The 23,358-nt window shown below is 40.7% G+C and overlaps 1 protein-coding gene across 5 annotated transcripts in view; it reads left to right on the top strand.

The window, feature by feature from the left end:
- Positions 1 to 23,358, top strand: part of Tec (tec protein tyrosine kinase) — a 127,100-nt gene that overhangs the window by 80,261 nt on the left and 23,481 nt on the right. For all 5 annotated transcript variants that reach the window (XM_004849751.4, XM_021262390.2, XM_013073981.3 and 2 more), the window contains exons 3-7: positions 11,250 to 11,354; positions 15,298 to 15,379; positions 16,067 to 16,198; positions 20,079 to 20,119; positions 21,687 to 21,862. In XM_004849751.4, coding sequence (XP_004849808.1) covers positions 11,250 to 11,354; positions 15,298 to 15,379; positions 16,067 to 16,198; positions 20,079 to 20,119; positions 21,687 to 21,862 — 536 coding nt within the window. The remainder of the gene's footprint in view (positions 1 to 11,249; positions 11,355 to 15,297; positions 15,380 to 16,066; positions 16,199 to 20,078; positions 20,120 to 21,686; positions 21,863 to 23,358) is intronic.

The raw sequence follows: 23,358 nt of genomic DNA, 5'->3' as shown, positions 1-23,358 counted from the left end.
TTCTAGGATAACTGTCTGAATTTGGCTAAGTTAAATTTAACTCAAATTCCAGTATTTTCCTGTGTCAGCAAAAACAAGCAGCAGCCGCAAAAACAAGCAGCTGGTCATTAGTGGTGACCATACCAGGCGTGTGACATTCTTGTATGTGTGAATAGTTCAGTCTTTTGTGGGTGACAGGCCTTCAACAGAAAGCCACACAAATAGTGACTACAGCTAGGATATGTAGAAGTTAGGAAAGGTACAGGCAGCTTGTATTTCAAAGTGTTAGATGTGTGAACAGGACAAAAATGTACCAAACTAAATAATTTGAAATGATCAATATTGGATTGGTTTTATTCTCTAAAATGACACTTAAAAGAGCTGATCAAAAAATATGGTGTGTATGTAAATTTCAAAAATTATCACAGTGAGAGACACATTGTCATTAATCCTCAGAATACAGTACTCCCTCTCTTCACACACACTTATCCCATTGTTATCGACACGTTCTAGAGCAGTTCTGAAAGTCCCCTTTTGTGAATGTATTTATGAGGTACAATCAAAAATATAGGTGACTGCTTCTATGAAGTACCATCCAATGGAAAAGGCAGGCTTGTAAAACCATTATGGTGTGTCCTCATCCACCTTATTTACCAGATCTGGCACCATACAACTTCTGGCTCTTCCCCAGAGTCACAATGACTGTGAAAGGTAAACATTTTGAATCAATTCAGGACTGTGAGGAAGCCAGGACAGAGCAATTACAGCAAAGCTGATTCTCTTTCCGAGTCCACTTAAAGCTGGTACTTAGTAATACCTGGGTTTCAGATGTATTCACTGATGTTAGGAAGGTAACCTATACAATTTCTTTAAGCCTTCCAGGGCTGGTGGCTGTGTGGGTGGTGTAATGCACCTCTCCACTACTGCAGGAAGGTGAGGGCTAAGGAAGAAGGAAGCAGACAATGCTGTGTGCGCTGGTGCTTTTCAGTGAGTGGCGTGGCTATTGGCCAGTAGGGATTCTGTATTTGGTATTGAGGGCCATCTCTCAGAACAGGCAGATATTCTGCAAAGTAGATTCATTTTTACTAGAGTAATTGAAAGTTAATTGCATTAGCAAGCAAATTAAGAAGGGATAAATGGTCCCATTGTGATCTCCTGGTATGAGAGCCAGCGAAGATAGCAGTGCAGCTCAGGGCTCTTTCAGAAGTCACATCCTTTCTTCACATCATCACAGAGTTCCAGTAGCCACTTTCATCCACATCTTCAAGCGTCCCCAGATTTATTTGCTCCTGGTCATTTTACTTATCTCTGTGCCCTGTTTACTAATGGTAAAATGTGGATACTAAATAACTCCTTGCTCCTGCAAGCTCAGTGATTCTCTAATTAATGCCAGAGCTCTCTGAGGATGTTGGATGCAAGGAGCTGTGTGCATCTGACAGCTAGGAGCAATTGTGTAAACTTCCAGGATTGCTGTGTTTTCCAAGGCTTGCTGCTTCATCCTGACCCACCTGTATGTTACCCCCAAAGAGAGCTAAAACTTTATTAGTAGCAATTAAGAAGTGCCCCCTTCTCTAGTTTTTCACCATTTCATTATGGACCCTTTCTGTATTCTCAACAAAAATAAATAGGTCACTACAACTTTTAATAGGATTTAAAAAATTTCATTAAATATTGTTTAACCTTTCATTATGGAACATTTCAAATATACTCAGGAGTAGATGGAACAGTACAGGGAACTCCCTTGGACCTATCACCCACCTAACCCTGAACCACACCCTTCCCCTCACCTCCAGTATCCAGTAAATCCCTTCCACTCTCATTATCTTGTGTAAATCACATGATTTCTTCTGTGCTTCAGTATATGGCTCCAAAGTCAAGGAGTCCCCAGCTTAAGCAGAGCCATAGGGCTGTCACTACATTTCTAAATGTAGCAACAGAACTTCCTTGATGTTATCAAGTAGTCAGTGGAAGAAATTGATTTAAAAATAATTTTATCTATAGAATGTTCCCAAGTGATGGGCTGTGTTGCAGGTTTGCTGTCAATCGGTTATTTGCAACACCAGTTGAATGAATATTCCCATAGAAACCACACTGAAGAGGTGATTGGCACCCATTAAGCCCATAGAAACTCATGGAATAAATACCTGATGAGGCAATTTTGTGTATTTCTCTTTGAGGATCTTACAGAGAAGGGTTAATGGGCAATTCATCCTTTACTAGAGATCTGGCTTTAAAACACACATTTTGTTTTTCTTCCTGGTGCTGTTATGGTGATTCCTTCTCTCCACGTTCACTTTCTCACTCCCCTCCTCAGTAGAAGCAAAAGGATGGAAACTCTCCCAGCGTGGCTGATTATATTCATAGGAAAAAATACAGCAGGGGATATTGCCTTCTTAGAGGCATGGACAATATGGGGAAGCTTCTGTTAGTTGCAGTTTAGTCTTTCAATGGCGTTTAAAAACCAAGCAGCAGTGTAATCTCAGTGACTGGAGAGAACTAGAGAAGCATAGGGTGCAGTAGTGGCTTATGTGAAGAGCAGATTAATAATACTCTGCTTATACAGTGCCCTAGCAAAGCTCAGTGGAATTTTAAATGATTTCCATTTCCAATTATACTTCCCTACATGCCCTTATGCCTTCCACTGATAGCAGATCAGCAAGTTTTCTTGGGGGCGGATTTTGCCAGGTATGACAGGGTGGAGGCAAATGCTCCAGCAGGTGATGAGCCTCCTAGCTTTGTGCCTCTCTAGAAACCAAGCCTGGGTAAAGCTATGGGGAATGCTGTAGGGTTGCCACTGCAACAATCCTTCTGCCTTATCCTCCGGAGTGCGTGTGCCACCATGCGCAGCCTGTATGTACTTTTTAAAAATGAGAATGAACCAACCAACCTTCCTTCCTTCCTTCCTTCCTTCCTTCCCTCCCAAATGATGCCCAAGTTGACCTGGAACTTGTGATCCTCTGGCCCTAGTTCTGAGTAGCTGGCATTACAGGGCTGGATGCATCACTGTGTCTTGCCCTAGGCGTGGGAGTTTCTTTGTAGGAAAGTCTTAAATTATGGGTTTAATTCCTTCAATTGATACAATGCCATTTAATAAATCTATTTCTTCTTCAGTCAGTTCTGGTAATTTGTGTCTTTCAAGAAATTTTCCCATTTCATAGGTTTTCTAAAATTTTGGCACAGCTGAGTGCAGTAGAACATCCCTATGATCCTAGCCACTCAGTAGATTGAGGCAGAAAGATTTCAAATTTGAGGCCATCCCAGGAAACTCAGAGTCCCTGTCTCAAAATAAAAACACAAAGGGTTAGAGGATGTAGCTCAGTAGTAGAGCACATCTGAGTTCAGTCTCCAGCCCCACACACATACACACACAAATTGTCATAAAATTCTTGAGAATATTCTTTTAGTAAACCTTTAGTGTTATTCAGGGTCAGTAATGATGTCCTTTTTTCATACCTGATATTGAACATTTAGTAATTATCTATTTTTTCTTGATCACTCTGGTTAGTTTTACTAGTTTTATTTCTTTGATTTTCTTTCTTTTGATTTATTAGTGCATGTTTGTATTACAGAGTAGTGATAATCATTCTGGGGAATGGTACATGGTTATAACATATCTTGTTCGTTATCAATCCCTCTGCCCTGTCCCTTTTTCTCTTTCCTCCCTTATCCTCTTCGCTATGTACAAGAGTCTACCTTCTATTTTCCTATCAGCTCTCCTTTACTGTATTCATTTCCTTATTTATATTTTAGCTATCACGTATGAAAGAAAACATGCAATGTTGGACTTTCTGAGTCTGACTTATTTCATTTAGCATGATGGTCTCCAGTTCCATTTGTTTTCCTGCAAATTGTTGTAAATTTTTAAAGGTCAAGGTATTTGTATGTTTTCATCTCCATCCCAGTACACTTTGGTATCTGAGTCTTGCAGGTGGTAGAAGCTCTTGGAAATAATGTTTGATGAATGTGGCTGAATGAAGGACCAAAGCTAGTTCATAAATACAAATTGTCATGAAGGAACGTAATGGATGTAGGTCACAAATTTTGATGTTTGAATGTGATGAAGACTACAATTCTAGAAATTTAAATTTTTTTGCCTTCTTAACTTAAGGCAAGTATTTAAGACAATTATGACAATACTTTATTTCATCTTATGACAAAATTTTATTCCCTCTTAATACTCTATTTATACACACACATATATAATTTTAATTTAATTTTCTTGTACCTGCTTCTCTGGATGGTCTCATGTCACTAAACACAGCAGTGTATTTTCAGGCTCGTGTTTGTGGTCTGATCTAATTGTGGTGGCCTGTTGAGAAAGAGTGGTGTCTGGCTGAATGAGAAACTGCAGTGGCACTAGTGGGCCTGATGGTAGGAAGCAGTATGTGTACAGAGGGTCCAGGGTTGGGATAGAGAGATGAGCATGGGAGAGTGTCACACCGCACGTGGTCCTGCAGCATGTGGACACCAAAAGCTCTACTTAGGGAGAGGGATTCCATCCCAGCACACACCCCGTTTGTCACATCCCGGTAATGCTGTCAGTTTCATCTTATTTGTTACATAGTTTGTTTTTATATATCGTCTGTGAACTTACTTTGGTTTCATTTTTGTATAAGAGCTTTGAATGTATCCACTGAGTTTACATTTGTGCATAGTCAAGTGGTATCAAGATACTTAAGTGTATGTGGCACTTAAGAATTTAGAATTGGAATTAAGCAGAGTTCAGGTCCTGGTTTATTGTGTGACTTTGGGCAAGTTAAGTATATTCTCCTAGTTTTGATGTATTCATCTGTAAAGTGGGGTGACAGGAGTTCTGTTATAAAGATGTGAGGTTTATTGAGATAATATGCATAAAAGACTAATGGGTGGCTTATAGTAAGTGCTCTGTAATTGTTGACATCATTTCTTTTCTATAGCAAGAGCTCATGAATATTTGAGTTGAGGAAGCTAGAGACAGGTGGAAGCTTTGGTGTTTTTGAGAAATTTTTAGTTTAATTTTGGCTTAGCATTTTATGATTTACAGTCAGTCTCATAGTTTCTCAGATAATCAGTTTCCTGACAACTTCCCGGGGTTATTAAGAAAATATTGGCAGTGAGTCAGGGAACACACACACACACACACGTACATGTATGTGTATATTTATGTTTCAGTATACATAGATGAGATTTATTAGGGGGATGGGCTTATGTGATCATAGAGGTTGAGAAATTCCACAGCCTGCTGTCTGAAATCTGAGACATGGGAAACCCAAGTAATTCAGTGTGATCCCAAGGCCTGAGAACAATGGAAGCCTCTAGAATCTGTGGCTGGGAGACTGAGAGATGAGGGTGAGGCAGGGTTGCTGGTGTAAGCCCCAAAGGCCTGAGAGCCAGGAGCTCTGATATCCAGGGACAGAAGTAGATGGCTGTCCCAGCTCAAGAACAGAGAGCCTTTGCCTCTGTTCTCTGTGGATCCTCAGTGAGTTTGTGGATCTTCTTCACTCCTGATTGCAGTGCTAAGCTCTTCTAGAAACACCCTCACAGACACCTGGAAATGTTTTATCAGCACATGAATGTCCTTTGGCCCAGTCAAGTTTGCACATAGAATGAACCATCTCGAAGTCCCATGCACTGGACACTGTCTAGCGCTTGTGTACATGATCTGCAATGCCACAACAAGCCTGACAAAGGGAACAGCACTGTGCTATTTCTGTACAGAGAGGAACTGAGACACAGAGAAGAGGCACTGATTGTCCTGGGCCTAAGTGGCAAAGCAGATGCTGGAATGAGGAAGTACCCGTTTCCAAAGTGCTCACTCTCTGCCTGAGGGCCTACTGCAGGGCAGAAGTGATCTGTCCAGGTGGGAAACTGAGAGTAGCCACAGCAGGAATAAAGTTGTGACATGGGAAAGTCCAGGAATCAGTTGGGATCTTAGAGCGAATTTCTGGTTAGTCGTCTTGCATAGTGGGAACTCAGGATGCCGAGAGAAGACATGGAAGTGTCTTTATGACTGGCTTTTCACTTTACCCAGGACCAGCTGGTTATTTGTATACATTTTTTTTTCTTCCAGTATTGAGGTTTGAAGCTAGGGCCTTTGCCATGAGCTACATTTTCAGACTTTTATTTTCTGTTTTGAGACAAGGTCTCAGTAAGTCACTAAGTTGCCCAGGCTGGGCTTGAATTTGTGGTCCTCCTGCCTCAGCCTCCCAGTGTTGGGTTTACTGGTGTGTGCCACCACCCCTGGCTTTGTGTAGATTTTTAAAAATTAAATTTCTTTAATGTAGGAATGATATTGGTGTTATTAAAATACCGAGTATTCTGGAAGAAATTAAAGGAAACCAATATACCTTGCAGGATGGTCTAGGGTGATAGGATCCCTTACATCTAACTCCTGTTCAACCTTTCAGTAGGTGTGTAGTTTTAAGCAAGTTATATTTTATCTCTGTATTTAGTTTTCTCAATTATGCTGGTTGTCATATGGTCATTGCTTATCTTTGGAAAGTATGCTACCAGCAGAGCCCACTCTTGAATTAATAGTGACTAAGTGTCAGGAGTCTTCTTAGCTTGAAGGATTAGTATGAGGAGCTCTCAGCTCTCCTTGGCAGGGCAAAGAGGGCAAAGACAGTAGACTAGGAGAGAATTTTACATAAACAACAATGAGCTTGGACATTTGTTTCTGGGCCATAATATTCACAATAATATTTATGATACCTCTAGTAATCATGAATTAATTTTGTTATTGAAATAATTCTACAGAGTAGTCTAGATGTAGAAAAAACCATGTTCTTTCTCGGTGCTAACTGTGGTAACTGCTCAGAAGGCGTTCCCCAGAGCTCCTGACAGTACTCCCAGAGGGCTCCTCTGGGAAGGCTTTGAAAGACCAGCGTGCCCAGACTTAAGTGGGCTGTGGAGGAGGTGCTTGGATTAGATGCGAAAAGAGCACTTGGCTCTCATTAATGCCAGGCTCCCCGTGGTAAATCCCTTAGCATTTCTGACCGTTTCTTTCTTAGCCCTTCCTAAACCCCAGGGTTACTCTGAGATGAGCCTAGAGTGAGGTAACACTGTATGTGCGAGGTAACACTCTATATTCGAGGTAACACTGTATGTGCCTTGTGAAAAGAAGTCTCTAGCTATAAAGAAGCTGCTAAGCATTTCTGAGTTCTAGACCCCGATTTTCAACTCCCTCCAGATATTTCTGGTTGGTTGTCCCTAATCAGTCATATCCTCCCTCCCCATTGTCTTTTGGTGTTCTCTCTCCTAGGTTATGGTATCAGTGTCTGCCAATCGCTCAAACTCAGAATCACTGAGCCTGCTAGCTCCTTCTCCTTCTTTCATCCCCATATCTGAGTTGCCCTAAAGTTCTGTGGCCTTGGCCTCTTAAATTCACTGGTGTCTCTGCTTTACCCGCCTCTACTTGCTGCCTCGGATTTGGTTCAGAACTGCATTTCTCTCACCAGAAATATTACAGCAAGCTCCTAACTAGCTTCTCTCACTCCACTCACTCTTCACACTGCCATTGATAGTTATCTTCCCAAAATTATGGCTCAGTATACTACTTCTCATTCCCTCTCAAAACTGCTCAGGTTAAATCCAAACTTCTAAGTCTGACATAGAAAAATTTGGCATCAAACAACCTTTTTGGGGGTTATTCCTTGTATTTCTCCCAAGCCACCCTGCATTTCAGCCACAGTGAATTTCTTTCATTTTCCTAAGTACTCAGAGCCCTTTTTGTTTTTGCAGCCTGGAACCCTCTTTGCTTTCTCTACAGGAAAACTCCGACTTATCTTTTAAAAAACCAAAATCAAAGTATCACTTCCTCCCTGAAACTGCCAACTTCTCCTGCCCCACCACTGCCCTACTCCATGCCATAACATGAAAGCACCCTGCTTTATCATTACTAGATTGTGAATCATCCCCTTATCCCCTTTTCCCCACCATATTATTGCAAAATCCTCTTGTAGAGACCCTTGCACCCCCCACACCCCCAGAAGCTTCAACACACAGCACTGTGTTTGGTGCCTGGTTGATATCCCGTCACTGTTTGCTGGAAGAATAGATAAAATAATGAATGCACAACTTAAATTTTTGCTCATTTTATAGGACAATATTTGAGTAAGAAAGTCTACACAGTAGTTCATTAGATAATATGTCACAAAGCATGAATTTAGGGTACATAAGTCAACCCAGTATCATAATTATCCCAAATGTTTCTGCGTAAATTGATCCACATTTGACATCTTCTTTTAGTAACTATAGCAGGTGGTGAGTGGAGATGAGTGTTTTGGAAGCAGATCCCTGCCTGCTACTCCCAGCAAGTTGGATGCCCCAGAGAGCAATGTCTAGATATGTTTCATGATGTTGACAGGGATTTTCTTCAGGGGAGGAGACTTGGGGTCATTTGATTCTTCCTTGTGCTATTATTGCTTTCCAAGGTTTCTGCAGTGACCGTGGATGACCAAAGAGGAGGTTGCCCCCTTCTGCCTGCTAGCAGGTACAGGCCCTAGGAGCTGGTTGGGAGCCTGTGTGGCCGCAGCCTGGAGTCCCATGCAGCAGGTTCTTTAGAAGCTGGCCCCTGCTCACCTTTCCATCCTGTCTCACATACCTTGTACTTCAGCTACACTGGTCTTTTTTTAACTTTTTACTTAGCAAATACTTGCAAGTCTTGTACTATGGGTCAGACAGTCTTTTAAGCACTTGGCAGTATTAGCTCATTTAATTCTCATAACAAACCTATGGCACAGAAGCTATTGTTTTCCCCATTTTACAGATGAGGAAACTGAGATCATGCTGGACTATATTTTTCTATTCATTCTTCAGGGGTTACTCTCCCATCTCTCTTCCGATGTGTAAGCTTTGTGGTCTCTTAGCATCTTTTCTGTAAGTGGCACTTACTGCATTGTATATTGGTTACTGTATTGATCTCTCTCACAGTACACCGGGGCAAGTGACTTAATGTAGATTTTTTTGGTCTGGAAAATGGACACAATAATTCTTACCTTGCCAGATAACTATGAAGATTAACAACCAACCCCTGGCTCAATTTCAAGACTACATGCTCAGAAAACAAGCTTTTCTTATACAATATTGTCCATAACGTGTTGTTGACACAAGACAGGGGTTATTTAAGCATCTAAGGGCAGAGGAGAGAAGGAAAACCTAGATGACGCAGAGTCAAAGCCACCTACAGGAGAGGAGAGTACTGGCACTCAGATGTGGAGAAAGGGATGCCAGCTCAGTAGAGACCGCTGGGTTGGTCATTGGTGCTCTTTGTGAGAAAGGCTTTGGTGGATTATGCGGGTGGGAGGCAGATTGCAAGTGGTTGAGGGAGTGTGTGGGAAGGAGGTGAGGGTGAGAATGCAATCATTTTCACTTTCAGAAAGAGAAGACTTAAGGCAATCATAGGCCAGAAGAAGGGCTCATGGTTTTGAAGGAGAGGTCTGATGTATTATAGACAGGAGAAGGAAACCCTTGGAACAGAACGACTGGGGAGAATGCCCATCTCCCTGCCCTGGCCGGATAGTGCCATGCTTGGAATCTCTGTTGCCCCTCTGGCACTTGGCCCCATGAATCCTCTCACCCCTTGCAGCTGGGGCATCCCAAAGCCCAGTGGGTTCTGGGGTCAGACAAGGTCCTTGGGTGATGTATCTAATGAGTGTGGGCTGCAGTTTCCTCATCTGTAAAGTGTTGAGAATAGTGCCTACTTCACAAGGGTATCACAAGAGTAAAATGCAGATGTTAAATGCCACCTACTGGGTCTTCTCTGTTCTGTCCTTTTAACCTTTAAGAGGCAGGATGAAAGAGAAAATGTAAGGTTTTAGAGTGCTCTTGAATTGCAGTGCAAAGTAGGCGTATGCCCTCACAATGGCTGCTCTGTCCTTTCCATGAAGTAGTGATCGAACTTGTGCATTGAGGTGAGGGAAAAGGTTTGCAATTCTGATGAGGCTGGTTGTGTCCACAGAGGCTACCAGCTTCTCCCCAGAGGTAAAAAAAAAGGACTGAAGAACAGCATAGAGGGCCTAGATAGGCGTGGAGAGAACACGTGTCTGAAGGGACAAGGGAAAGGTGTAAGGTATAGACAGAACAGGGATAGAGAGGAATGTCAAGGGGCCATGGGCTTCTAATGTGTGTGTGTTTGTGTGTGTGTGTGTGTGTGTGTGTGTGTGTAAGAGTGAGAGACTGAGAGACAGACACAGAGAGACACACACACAGAGACAGAAATAGTATGAATGAGAATGCACTGGCGAAATGGCAGCCAGGGTAGCCTGGTCACAGGAAGCTGTTGACAGCCAAGCTTGGGGCAAGTGTGAAAGTCTTGTGGTGACAGTGCGGATGCAGACCAAGTTCCTGGCAGTACAGCAGGGAGCTCAAAGTTGGTGGCTAAGGAGAGATTTCAGAGCATTAGGCGAAACAGTTTTCAGTGACTAAGGCCCAGGCATGGCTGGTCATTCCCAATACAAAAATGTTCTTCATTTGCCTCATTTTTGTCATGTAAATATCTACCAAAAACCAAAAATGACCTTGGTCTTTACACAACTTTTTGTGTAGAATGCATCTGTTAATATTATTCAGCAAATTAAAAAAATTTCTACATTGTATTTGTAATACTTTCTAATAGTTGTGTTATATATTAAGTTATCTGTGTACATACTGCTTTGTGTTCTTTTGGGTTTCTCTCTACAATAAGTTCCCACATGTGAGATCACTGTGTTCAAGGGTGTGGATGATTTTTGGAGGATGGATCTTAATTATTGCTGCCGGATGTGCAGTGAGCAGGGAGGTCGGAATGGGAGCTTTGCTCAAACACCTGCAGCCCACCTCCTACCGCCCTGAACCCTGTGCTGCTTGCACTGAAGCAACCTGCACAGAGGAGGAGGAAATGCAGCTTCTGGAGCTCGCACCTGTGATTGAATAATGGAGTCTTTCTGGCTTGGGTCTTTGATGCTTTCTTTTTGAGCACTACTGTCTAGAAGTTGAAGAAATTGAACAAGGCATGTGTGCCTGAAAAGGGAATGAAACAATGAAAAGGAATCTATTTCTCTGTCCTAGAGCTTTATTTGAGGCAAAGACAGAACAATTTTGCCTTTAGAAATTAAAGAATTTGATAATTTTGGTTATAATCATCACCGTGTCAGTATTTTGAACAATTTCAATAAAGGGAGACATAATTTAGGTAATTATTAAGGAGATTCTAAATATTTTGAATCAGTAATTTCACTAGCAAATATCACCATTAAAAACAGTTTTCTTATGTTTTGCAATTATAATGCTTCTCCCCTTTGTTCTTTTCACAGAAAAAATACAGAAAGGGGTTTATTGATGTTTCCCGAATCAAGTGTGTGGAAGTAGTGAAGAATGATGATGCCGTCATTCCCTGTCAAAATAAATATCCATTTCAGGTGAGCTGATACATTTGACAAAAGTATGATGATAGGCTTTTAGTCATGTTTTCTATGACGTTACAATTTCCTGTCATTGGTTTGGAGCTTGATCTTTAGGTTAATTCGTTGGTTTAGTAATTGCTTTTCTTCATGAACTGCTTACACCTTGGGTGAAACATTATCTTATCCTTATTTTGGCTGTCAGAATCTACCGATGGTGCTGAGTCCGAAAGACCTACCTTTTGTCTACTCCTATTCAGATATATCAGAATGCTTGGAATAAGGAGTGGGGGCTGGGGCTGAACAAAGTGCAATGAAGTTTTCTCTGTGAATTTGAGAAGCTGAGAAGTGATAAGACTGAGTTCCTCCCAGACAAAAATGAAATGAGAAGGCAGCTTGTGATAGAAAAATATAATATTAGCACTTTATGTTGATTAAACTGTATTTTTGAATCCTTTTTTTTTTTTTTTTGGTACCTGGGATCGAACTTGGGCCCTTGTGCTTTTGAGGCTGGCAGTGGAATCGCTGAGCTAAATCCCTGGCCCTGATTAAACTGTTTTTTTTTTTTTTGGTATGGGGGGATCGAACTTGGGTCCTTGTGCTTGTGGAGCCAGTGGCGGAACCACTGAGCTAAATCCCCAGCCCTAAACTGGATTTTTGAAAGGATGATCATGTTATTTCATTTTCTCCTCTTACAATGATCCTGTTCACAGATGTATGAATAGGCAAATGTCATATTATTTTCATTTATCACTGAGAAGATTGAGGCTCACAGATGGTAGATGACTCACCCAGGGCCACTCTGTCAATTAGAGGCCAGCCAAGAGCACACATGCATGGCTCACTCCCAAAGAGGGCGGCTCCATGTGCTGGGCATGACCCTCGGCATTCAGGAGTGTGGGGTTGAATCCTGACATTCCCCAGCTCATCAGAGGCCTCAGCACCCCATCTCTAGTGAAGGGCATTTTTTGCTTTCTTTTGAGCAATGCACATCACAAGTCAAAGTCAGATGTGGTCCTGCCTTAACTGGAGGAGGAGAGGGCCTGCTGGGAAAATCTCTTTCCAGGTATTATTGCAGTGGAGTTTTGGTTTTTAATTGTCACTTTCACAATAAGCATTTACCAGTTGGGAGATCAAGATCACTCGGAAGCAGTGAGCTAAAATATTCAAGTTTTAAAACTGCATCTGGATTATTTTCCACCAAGGTGGCAACACTACGGGAGGAAGGACTACCTTTATATTTCCTTTTCCCCATTCCTCACTTTATGTCTGCCATTTCTGAGTAAGGAGCAGGGACAGTAAAGTGCTTAAGCCTCTTTAAAGAGGCAACTCTGAGCCCAAACGGCGGCGGGACAATATGCCACTCACTGCCTGTGTGACCTTCTGTGAGTCACTTAACCTTTGCGTCTGCTTCCTGTTCTGAAAAATGGAAACAATAGTAACAGTATTCACTTAGTTGAGTTGCTGTGAAGATGAACTGAGATGACTTATAGATAGCTGAGGCATTGCTGTTATTAACTCTGTCATTGCTACTTCTCATACTGTTGATGTCATTAACAACTGTAACCCCCACCCAGATCTAGAAGTGAGCCCAGTTTAATCTCAGCAGAAGGCATGGAATGCATCTACACTGGTTGTGTGTGTGTGTGTGTGTGTGTGTGTGTGTGTGGTTTGCTGTTTAGCAAAGAATCGCTCCTGCCACACTTCTGATGGCTCTGAGACATTTTAGAGGCTGGCAGGCAGTTGTGGGGAACTATGGTTTTCATGATTCTAGATTCAGAATTAGGATTTTTGATAACTAGGCTGTTTCCAAGAGAAAGAATCTACTCTGCAAATTTTAGGTTGGCTTTAATAATGATGATAAAAATAGGAGAACAGAAAGTATTCCATCCTTGAATATTTAAAATTGTTGAGATGATTAAACCTAAGAACAGATAAAGAAATCATAAAAATTAATCAAGAAGAGGTGAACTTGAGCTGCAGCTATATAATTTAAACCAGCAGAACTTGAAAGGTGAAAAAAGTCCTCTCATAATAACACGTATAACTAAGAAGGCATAGAGCCTAGTTTTACATCTTCATGGTGAAATTTTGTATCAAGTTCAGATGCGAGATAGAATTTTTAAAAAAGGGAGAAGTAGACATTTTCAAAAGACTTCAAGAGAGAAAAGGAGGTTGCTTTTTCTCCCAGCATATTCTAGCCCAAGGAAGGGACAAAAAACAAGGAACCAGCTGCTGAGTGGGATTCCTTCTTCATGCTTCCTTAAATGAGTCATTTCGGGTGGCAGCTGGGGGTTCCCCAGGAGATGGTGTGTCCTTCCTGGGTTTTAAACCCAGCTCTGTCCATCTAATAGCTGTGCTGTTTCTGCTGCACCACACTTGTTAAAAGTCTGTTGAATAAATGAACAGGTGAATAAAGATATAAATCAGGAGGACAACTGCTAAGTTAGTAGTGTTACTAAGAGTATTTCCTACCTGATGAAATGGCTTCTGCACTTCAGCAGGGGAGCTTTGCCAAACCTTCCTTCGCCAACAGCCTCTGCTCCTCCTTACCAGAAGACACAAGGCACCCCAGAAGCCTGACTCCCTATGTCCCCCCCACCCCCGCCATGGAGCTGTCCTCAAGGATAATATGGAAGATGCCCCACCCCGCCCCTGTGTGATCTGGGGCTTAGAAGGGAGGATATTGGTCCCTAAATAGTGCTCTAGCCTGTCAATGTACTGAACAAGTGCAAATTTGGTTTAGAGTGGTATCAAATAAGGAAACATTATCTCCTACGTCTCCTTTACCATTTGACCTCTCTGATATCATTTCTCAGATTCTGTATGGTACTAAGGTATTCCAAGACATGTCTTAGAAATAAGCTTCATGTTTGATTCATTTTTTGTGTCTCAGATAGTCCCAGCAAAGTGCTGGATAGTCTATAACATTATTTGCTTTATGATGACCACATGGCTGTTAGAGGACATTCATTTGATTAAAATGAATGAGAAGGAATTACCTATTGAACTGGGTTGGGGACAGCCATTTGTCAGTGTGACAACAGTTTGTTTTCAATTCAGTGGGTATTGCTATGGTGAAGGGAGGTTTATAGGCATGCACTACTTTTTAGGCAAAGTGTATCTGCTTTGTGTCTGACAACCTAGGGCAAAGTGACTGCCCAGTGACAAAATTCCCATGTTAATTTCTCAGACTTATTTTATTATTAATATTAAAAGTATAAAAATGAGTGTAATTTCCCAACAGGTGCTACCACTTAAAGTAGCACTGTTGTTAAATGCTTGGGTTCTGGAGTTTGAATCCTGGCTTTCTGCATTACTGCTAAATGACAATGGGCATTTAAGTGGTGCAACATTAGGGGACACCATTTGAAGTGCCTGCTCATGAATGGTGTCTCCTGAAGTCATGCAGGAGTGGAGGATTGGTAGCAGCTCTTCATTTCCTCGTCTGTGAAATTGAAATACTAATACCTTGATGGTAGGATTAATAGAATTAATTAGTATAAAGCAGAAAGCTCAGAGTTAGGACAGTCAGTGCTTAATAAAATTAGCTGCTGCAATTACTGACAGTGGCAAAGGGAAGGTAAGAGTGATCATGAGAGAGTAGTCCATTCATATAAAATATTTTACACAAATACTGAAGTAGAATAACACCTATTACACCAACTTTATCTAAGGAACTTTAGTTAGATGGAAAGAAATACAGAGATTAATGAAGTATCTTGACTTCTTTTTTCTTCTATAAAAACAGTCTTTTGCAAATGTGTATCCTGTTTGATATAGAAACAAACAGATGTACTATTGTAGGAAAGTAATCTAGGTTATTTGCATCTGAAGTAACTGACTTTTATTCAGTCCTTGGAAAATCCATTATTCATGTTTGTGTACCAAAGGCTCCGTGCCAGGTAGAAATGCTGTGTCCAAATATTTGTCACTGATTTCATTTTTTGTTTTATTTTAGGTTGTTCATGATGCTAACACACTTTACATTTTCGCACCTAGCGCACAAAGCAGGGACCGCTGGGTGAAGAAATTAAAAGAAGGTAAAATTTATGTGACGAAATACTAATCTGCACACAATTTTAGGAATATGATGCCATTACCAGTAAAATAGAATTATAGCCAATGTATCCCTTGCATTTCTATTCTCTAAATCTAAATAAATGTTTCTCCAAGGGTGGTCAATTATGGTGATACAACATACTGAAGCTAGCTTCCCTTTTAAAAATTTGCTTCTTTCTAGTGGTATATAGTTTGTAAGAAAAACATGCTTCATTTAATGTGTTTGGAGGTGGCAAAGCACCTTTTATGATAATAGGACTTGTGATAGCAGTGTTTTCTTAAGAAACTGCCCCTGAATTAGCCTTGGGGTTAACATGTACACGTAGTGTTTGAACGGTGATTGGTCCTGCAGAATCCTCGTTGCATCTCTGGTGGAACAAAATGGTAGTGAGCTGACTTTTGCACTTATTCAACTTGGTGTGGGAGCTGTCACTTCAGCTGACAAGGCATTTCACACACACACACACACACACACACACACACACGAAAGAAAACCATCTGGCTTTTCTGAATGTTGTTATCTGACATTCTGAGGGTATTTTCATGAAAAAATGTGGTGTCCAAGGAAGAAGTAATGATTGACAATGTTACCTACCAAACAAACATGCTGTAGTTTTTGGGTTTTTTTCTTATTTTTTGCTAATCATCAGTGTGCTTGTGAATTACAGAAATAAAGAGCAACAATAATATTATGATTAAATATCACCCTAAATTCTGGGCAGATGGAAGTTATCAGTGTTGCAGACAAACAGAAAAACTAGCACCTGGATGTGAAAAATACAATCTTTTTGAGAGTAGTAGTAAGTATTTATTTTATTTTCTAATTGTATTGTGTTCAGAATGAACATGAGAAAGTGGTGTGATTTTGATTGAAGTACAACATACTTTCTATAAAAGTATAAATATAGAATGGCATGCTTTATAAGAATAATTGTATTTACTTAACACTGGGACCCTTTCATGGAATCAAAAGGTCTTTTTTGGGAGGGACTTTCCAAGGAAGCCTGTTAAAAATGAACCTACTGGGCTGGGGATTTAGCTCAGTCGTTTTGCCGCCTGCTGCGCAAGCACAAAGACCTGAGTTCAATCCCTGGTAACAAAACAAAAACAAAAACAAAACCTATTAAAAGCATGAACCTAATTTGGTACTATCAGCTACTTCTCCTTTAATGTGTATATTTGTCAGCAAATACAGTCTTCCCAGATTGTAGCTGGAAATCTTGTGTAGCAATGAATCTGCAGTCTCAGTAGAACTGTTTTCATTTTAATGGGGCTGAATAGTGTGGATTTGGTTGTCTTCACCATCTGCCAGAGCAGTAAGGTGTCATTGTGATACTCCTATGTAAATGTCCAGATGAATAAAAGTGTCTGGGGTTAATTTTGATGCAGAAGACCCTTAAATGTTCTGGAAATGAGAGGTCCTTAGTCATTAGTTAAAAATACACGTTACCTATTATACATTTTAGTCCTTATTTACACTTTCAGGTTCTCACACCAGAGAAACTATTCAGTATTTATTTCACTTAAGAGTATCGCCTCAATGTGCATCCACTTAGCTATAAATGTCTCTAATTTCTCATTTTTTATGGCTGAGTAGTACTCCATTTTATAAAAAACCCCACATTTTCTTGATCCAGTCTCCAGTTGATGGGCATTTGGGCTGTTTCCAAGTTTTAGCTATCACAAACTGTGCTGCTATGAACATGGGCACACATACATCACTGTGGTATGATTCTTTTAATTCTTTGGGGAAGATCCCCAGCAGTGGAATAGTGGGGTCAAATGGGACTTCCAGTCCTAGTTCTTTGAGGTATCTCCATACTGATTTCCACAGTGGTTGCACCAGTCTACACTCCCATCAGCAGTGGAGCAGGGTTCCTCTTTCCCCACAGCCCCGCCAGCATTTGTTATTGGTTGATTTCATGATAGCAGCCATTCTTTCTGGAGTGAGGTAGAATCTCAGCATTGTTTTCATTTGCATCTCTCGAAGGGGCAAAGGGGAAGAATGTGGGAGGGCTAGGGGAAAGGATAGAAGGGAATGGGATTAATATGAGAAAATGGAAAAATAGGAACAAAATCTTTGTAAATAGGGAGGAATGGAGGGGTTGAAGGGAGGGCTGGGCAAGGGTGAAAAATAAGAACCAAGAGAGATTATGTAAAGGTGCAAATTTCCAATGATGAATGTCATATTGTATACCTAAAATGTACCAATGATTAGAATGAATAATCAATAATGCAAATAAGAAGAAAAGGTCCAAAGGGGTAGGGGTAGTGGGAGGGGCAGGGAGAGGAAAGAAGGGAAAGGAAAAATGATGAGAAATGGAAAAAATGGAAATAAAGTCTTTGTAAATAGGGAAGGGTGGAGGGCGTGAAGGGAGGGCTAGGAATGGGGAAAAAATAAGAACCAAGATGCATTATGTAAAGGTACAATTCCCAATGAGAAATGTAATTGTGTTGTATACCTAAAATGTACCAATAAAAGAATTTAACAACAACAACAAAAAATACACGGAGGTTCAAATTGCTATAGGGTGGTGGAGTTTCCTGTATTTCTCTTTTCTTGCTGACACTGTGCACAATGCTGTGTCAATCCAAACTAGTCAGCCACCTTCTGGGTATGAGCAGAATGGCTACTTGGTAGGTGTTCAGGAGGCCAGCCCTGATTCTATAAGTCCTTCCACCCTAATTTTCCTGGAATGTCCTGACATTGACTTGTCACATTAAAGAGAAAGGTCTATGTTTCCAAGGTTGTTATTGTTTCCTGATTTTTTCGATTTTTTTTTTTGTTACCGGGGATTGAACTCAGGACCTTGTGCTTGAGAGGCATGCGTGGTGCCACTGAGCTAAATTCCTGGCCCCTTTAATTTCTTAAGGTTTGGTATCAGATATAGTCTAACCCACTGTAGAAAGAGACCCAAAAGGTATAGCGAGTTAAGCTAGAAATGTGTTTCAGTCTTACATAAAAATCCCAAGGTAGGTGGCTGGTCCAGGACTGGTGGACCAGTTCTACAGTGGCTCCTGGGATTGCTTCAGCTACAGTCTTTTTCTTCCTAGAAGCAGAAAGTGGGAATAGGGTTAAGGATGTCCACAGGAAGTACTTTTAGAGACCAGATCTAAAAACGGTACATCTCATTTAGACACAGAACCCTTTGATTAGAACTTCATGCCATGTCCACTTAGCTGGGTTGTCACATACCAGCCAAAACTCCAGTACTGTAAACTATAGGAAGGGATAGACTTTCAGAGCTTATTAATTTGTCAGTGTTGTCATTATGGAAGTCTTTCCTTATCCACAGAGGAGGCCTTCCAGTATCCCCTGTGAAAGCTTGAAATCACAGATAGCACTGAATCCTATATGTGCTATGTTTTTTTTTTCTATACATACCTGTGATAAAGTTTAATTTATAAATTAGGTGCGGTAAGAGATTAACAATAATAACTAATAATCCAATGAAACAATTATAATAATATACTTTATTAAAAGTTATGGAGACATGATAAAATATGGTCAATGTTTAAATATAAAAAACTTTCTTACAATAAAAGGCACATTACCATTAATCTCTCTCAGAATACCCCCCCACACACACTTCAAACGTGTTTATCTCATCGTTTTTGCCACTTTCTGAAGCAGTTCTGGAAGTCTTCTTTTGTGAGTATCTTTTTATTGCTGCCTCAATGTCCTGAACCAATTCAAAATACTTATGGCAATTTCTGTCAAATAAAGCATCACACTGTGTCTTCATCCACCTTACTCACTGGATCTGGCATGGTGCAACTTCTGGCTTTTCTTTAAAGACAAAATGACTATGAAAGGTAAACATTTAGAATCAATTCAGGACATCAAGGCGGCCACTACAGTACAACTATAGACATTCATGAAAGGACTTCCAGAACTGCTTCAGAAAGGGCCAAGAATGGTGGGATGTTTGAAGTGAGAGGAGTATTCTGAGGGGATCAGGGATAATGTATCTTTTACTGTAACAAAGTCTTTTAATTTAAAAATTCACCATATGTTTTGATCTCACTTTGTGTATTTACTGTATTGTAGATCATAGCAACCTGAGCATACAGTTTTTTTCTTTCCTTATTAAGTCGAGAACTTTCACCTGTTTGCTTAAAGGAAGCATTCTGGCTTCTTTTTGGATCTCTGAGTTTCTGGGATCACTATTCTCGCACATTGAGGCCATTACTAAGTAAAATAAGAGTTAGTTGGACACAAGCACACCGTAGTACCAACAGGCAATCTGATAACTGAGATAGCTGAGTGACTAAGAGAGTGAGTAGGTTATGCACTGTGGACAAAGGTGTGATTGACATCCTGGAGAGACCAATCCCACCAGTGCAAGATTTATCTTGCCCCTCAGAACAGTGCAATTTAAAACTATTAACTGTTTATTTCTGGAATTTTTCAATTAATATTTTCATACTGTGATTGACTGGGAGTCATGGAAAATGTGGAAATTAAGGGGGCTCTGCTGTAACTCAGCTAAGATTTTGGTTCAGCAAGCATTGTTGAGAACCTGGCTTCTGCAGTGGTGAGGACACAACACCAGGGACACTAGAAATATGCTCCTGGATCTGGCAGAGTGGGCCCCTTGTTAGTGCGTTCATTCTCACTTTTCCCTATCAGCCATTGGCAAGTAGCATTTTGACCTGCTTTTGTTTTGGCATTTTCAGGTATAAAAAAGGCACTACCCCCAGCACCAGAAACAAAGAAGGTATGTGGTCTCTCTGTTGTGGAAGTTGTGTCTTTAAGTTTTCAGCCTTGGTCTTTACATTTCTGAAAGGTTTACAGTTTATTGAATAGATATATCTTTTTTAGGGGAGATTAAGGAATTTGTCTAAGTTTACAGTAAGTATCACAGCTAGGACTGCAGTCCGACTCGAGAGCTCAGATTCATAATATGTGTTCTTTTTCCTTTATACATGATTTTCTAAATAGTAGCTGCTTACTGTTGTTTCCCTTCACTTCTTAAAATCAATCTTCTTGTTTTGAGATTACTATAGATTCACGTGCATTTGAAAGAAACAATACAGAGATATTCCATGTGCCCTTTACCCAGCTTTTCCTAATGTACAAAACTAGTACAATATCACACAAGCATGTCACAGTTCAGATACAGAACATCCGTAGTGACTTAGTGAGATTATATTACATTATATTATAGCAGATCATGTGATGCTGCTTTTCCCTGGGACCATCTTAGCAGCAAATGGGCTATGGTTTATTTGAATTGTTCTTGGTGTTGGATAATATCAGTTGTTTCAGATTTTATCATTGTGAGTCCTATTTTTAATTTTTGCAGTGCTAGGGCTCAAACCCAGAGCTTTATGCATTTTAGGCAAATCCTCTACCACTAAGCTATTCTCCCACTTTATTGTGGGATCTATTATCATCTGACATTTTCCCTGTAGCTTGACTTAGACTTATAAAAGAGGTGTGAGGCTTTAAAGGAATATTTGTCTTAAGACCACAGTATGACAAAGGAATGTTTTTAAGTGATTTAAGGACATGCCTTCGAGGAGTGGGGTATGGTAGAAAAAAAAGTACTTTGGACTCAGTAATTGAGGTGATATGAATTTGATATGAGCCACTTTTGATGGGTTACTTAAACCATTATTGTCTCAGTTATAACATGGGAATTATAATACTCTACTTTATGGGAGCAATATTAAGAGTAAATGAGAAAAAGTGTGGTAGATCCTAAGCATGTGCTTTGCACTCTGTAGGCATAAAGAAGTACAAATTCCTTTGAGTGGGAGGTGAACTGCTAAAATTCTGTGGTGCACTGTTTCTGCGTTACAGGCCATTTCATTAGTTTGTCTACCTTTGGTCCTCCTGGTATCTACTCACCTGTTACCCTTGCATCTCCCCAGAAAGTCATCCCTTACCCTGAGCAAAAATTTAAAGCCAGTTTTGCCCTTCCTCCTCCTCCTCCCCCTCCCCCCCCCTCCTTTGAGACAGGGTCTCACTATGTAGTTCAGATTGGCCTTGAACTCACTATGCAGCCCAGGCTGGCCTTGAACTTGTGGCAGTCCTCCTGCCTCAGCCTCCTGAGTGCTGGGGTTACAGGCTGCACCACTACCCTTAGCTCCATCTTCTATATTCTAAAAGTCATGAGAAGTTCAGTAGCATCAACATTATCAGATCCTGATTTCACCAAATTATATTAGGTGATTTAGGCTTGAAGTTTCTGCCTTATTCTATGTGTGAATCATTCAGTGTTTTCATTGATAAGTTCTGAATATAAGACTAAACTTTCAAATGTCATCTTCTTTGCTCAGCGAAGGCCTCCCCCACCAGTTCCTCCTGAAGAAGAGAATAATAGTGAAGAAATAGTTATAGCAATGTATGACTTTCAAGCCACAGAAGCACACGATCTCAGATTAGAGAGGGGCCAGGAGTATATCATACTGGAAAAGAATGATATTCATTGGTGGAGAGCGAGGGATAAGAATGGGTGAGTATCCCCATCTGTGAGCCGCACAGTGGGATGGGAGGTAGGTGCTGAGAGACATGTGTGTGAGCTGTACCGGAAACATAATGAGATTAGTTCAGTTGGCCATAAGGTAAAGCATGTATTACTACTCAGCAGTGTCACAGTGTATTCTTAGTAGTCAGTCAATAGATGCAAATTGATCAGTCACTTCTTTCTGTAAGTTAGAATACATTACATTGGCCTCTTTCTCATCCATTCTGTTTCATTTGACTATTTTAACCTTGGAGAAGCTTACTTTATGTTTCACACCCCCCGCCCCGGAGGAATCTTAGATTTTTCTTTTTTCTCCTTCCTTTTCTACCTCCCTTAGTTCCTTACTTCCCTTCTTTCTTTCTCTTTTTTTGCTGGTGATTGAATCCAGGGGCTTGTGCATGCTAGTTGAGAACTCTGGCACTACACTACATCCTCAATGTGTAATCTTAGATTTTTTTTTTAATTACATTTTTGTCTTGGATTCTTGCCTTTCTTTCTATGCAGATGTATGTGTATTTATACAGACAGTATAACAGAGCCTCTGTTCAAATTTCTCTCACCTCTGTATTACATGTATGTATATATAAAATATATACATATTTACATGCAGGAAGGTAAACAGCAAGCAGTATTTGTACCAGATAATTTAGGATTTAAGGGAGGGGACATTATAAATATATGGGTAGATCTGGGTAAACACAGGGAATGGGTATCTTTTAGGCTCCACGAAGAAAACTATGTCCCATGTTACCTCTGAAATACAGCCCCATTTTACATTCTAGGTATCAGTTACTAAAGAGAGGGGCTCTTCTGGTCTGGTCAGAGTGTAGTCTTCCACCCACTCTGAGCTCCCTGCTGCAGCTCCAGCCACAGTTCTGTACCCTTAGAACCCTTGTGGAGCAGCACTGGAGACCTCTAGGGGCAGGACCCTCTTCTTCTCCTCAGTCTTGTCAGTGGTACACGTCTGGGCACTGGCAGAAAGCAGCAGCAGCAAGCACCAAGCACCAAGCAGCAAGCCTGGCACTAAGCACCAAGCAGCAAGGCTTCCCTCTCTCCCTTTATAGCCCATGTAGGCTGTAAGCCTGTTGGTTGGTGCCACCCACACCCAGGGTGGGACTTCCATCATCCACTCCAAGAACTATGCTAAACCAATTGGTGGACTGATCTACACACCCGTAATGCCACTATCACACCATTAATCCACATTCACACACCCTAGATCCAGCCACCTCCAAAAGCACCTATGAGTGGGTGAGGTTTTAGGAGGACATTAGGTACAAGCCATAGCAATAATATAATGGAACTTCTTGTCAATTGACTTCAAACATTTCCAACATTGCTAGTCTTGTCAGTCTTCCCTGGGTTTTCTCCGAGAGTGTCATTTCATTTGTAATTCTAACAGCTTAGGACTTTAAAAAAACACCTGCTATGTCATGATCATACTTAGCAATAATTTATACAAATATCATCTATATACTTTTCCT

Source organism: Heterocephalus glaber, unplaced genomic scaffold, assembly GCF_053883595.1.
Source record: "Heterocephalus glaber isolate CG9 unplaced genomic scaffold, H.glaber_assembly_v1.0 deba00001509, whole genome shotgun sequence".
NCBI lineage: Eukaryota > Metazoa > Chordata > Mammalia > Rodentia > Bathyergidae > Heterocephalus > Heterocephalus glaber.
The sequence above is the reverse complement of the archived record's forward strand: the minus strand, read 5'-3'. Positions and strand labels throughout refer to the sequence as shown.